This window comes from Buceros rhinoceros, unplaced genomic scaffold, assembly GCF_000710305.1.
Source record: "Buceros rhinoceros silvestris isolate BGI_N320 unplaced genomic scaffold, ASM71030v1 scaffold12945, whole genome shotgun sequence".
In the NCBI taxonomy this organism is placed as follows: domain Eukaryota; kingdom Metazoa; phylum Chordata; class Aves; order Bucerotiformes; family Bucerotidae; genus Buceros; species Buceros rhinoceros.
This window is the reverse complement of record NW_010414631.1, coordinates 32,359-32,750: the sequence shown is the minus strand read 5'-3', so window position 1 is coordinate 32,750 and position 392 is coordinate 32,359. Positions and strand designations below refer to the sequence as shown.

Genomic DNA, 392 nt, shown 5'->3' with positions numbered 1-392 from the left:
GGCTTTTCCATGTGGAGCCCCCCACAGCAGCCACATGCCCCCCAAAATGGAGCACACTTTCTGGGGTCTGCTCTGGCGCCATGAGGGACATCCCATTCATGGGAGCACATGCAGTGTTTCCTGACACAGCCCATGTCTGTCTTGATGTCTCCCTCCCGCACAGCCCACCCACCAACCTTTGCTCCTACCTGTGCAGTGCTGCCACGTCCTGCTCCCCCAGATGAAGCCCCCGCCAGTGGCCCAGTGGAGGAGGATGACCCAGAGAAGGAGCAGAGCCGACATCAGGGGGCTGGCCTCAGGGGGTCCATCCACTGGGACGCCCCTGCTGTCCACTCCTCCACACCAGGGCAGGCGCTGATGGGCGCACCCCCCGACCAGGGGCTCTCGCATAG

General features: G+C 63.8%; 1 protein-coding gene across 1 annotated transcript in view; it reads right to left on the bottom strand.

The window, feature by feature from the left end:
• TSPEAR (thrombospondin-type laminin G domain and EAR repeats) overlaps window positions 1-282 on the bottom strand; it is a 13,487-nt gene extending 13,205 nt beyond the window's left edge. The window contains exon 1 of the mRNA XM_010137156.1: window positions 189-282. Coding sequence (XP_010135458.1) covers window positions 189-282 — 94 coding nt within the window. The remainder of the gene's footprint in view (window positions 1-188) is intronic.
• Between the last annotated feature and the right edge of the window lie 110 nt (window positions 283-392).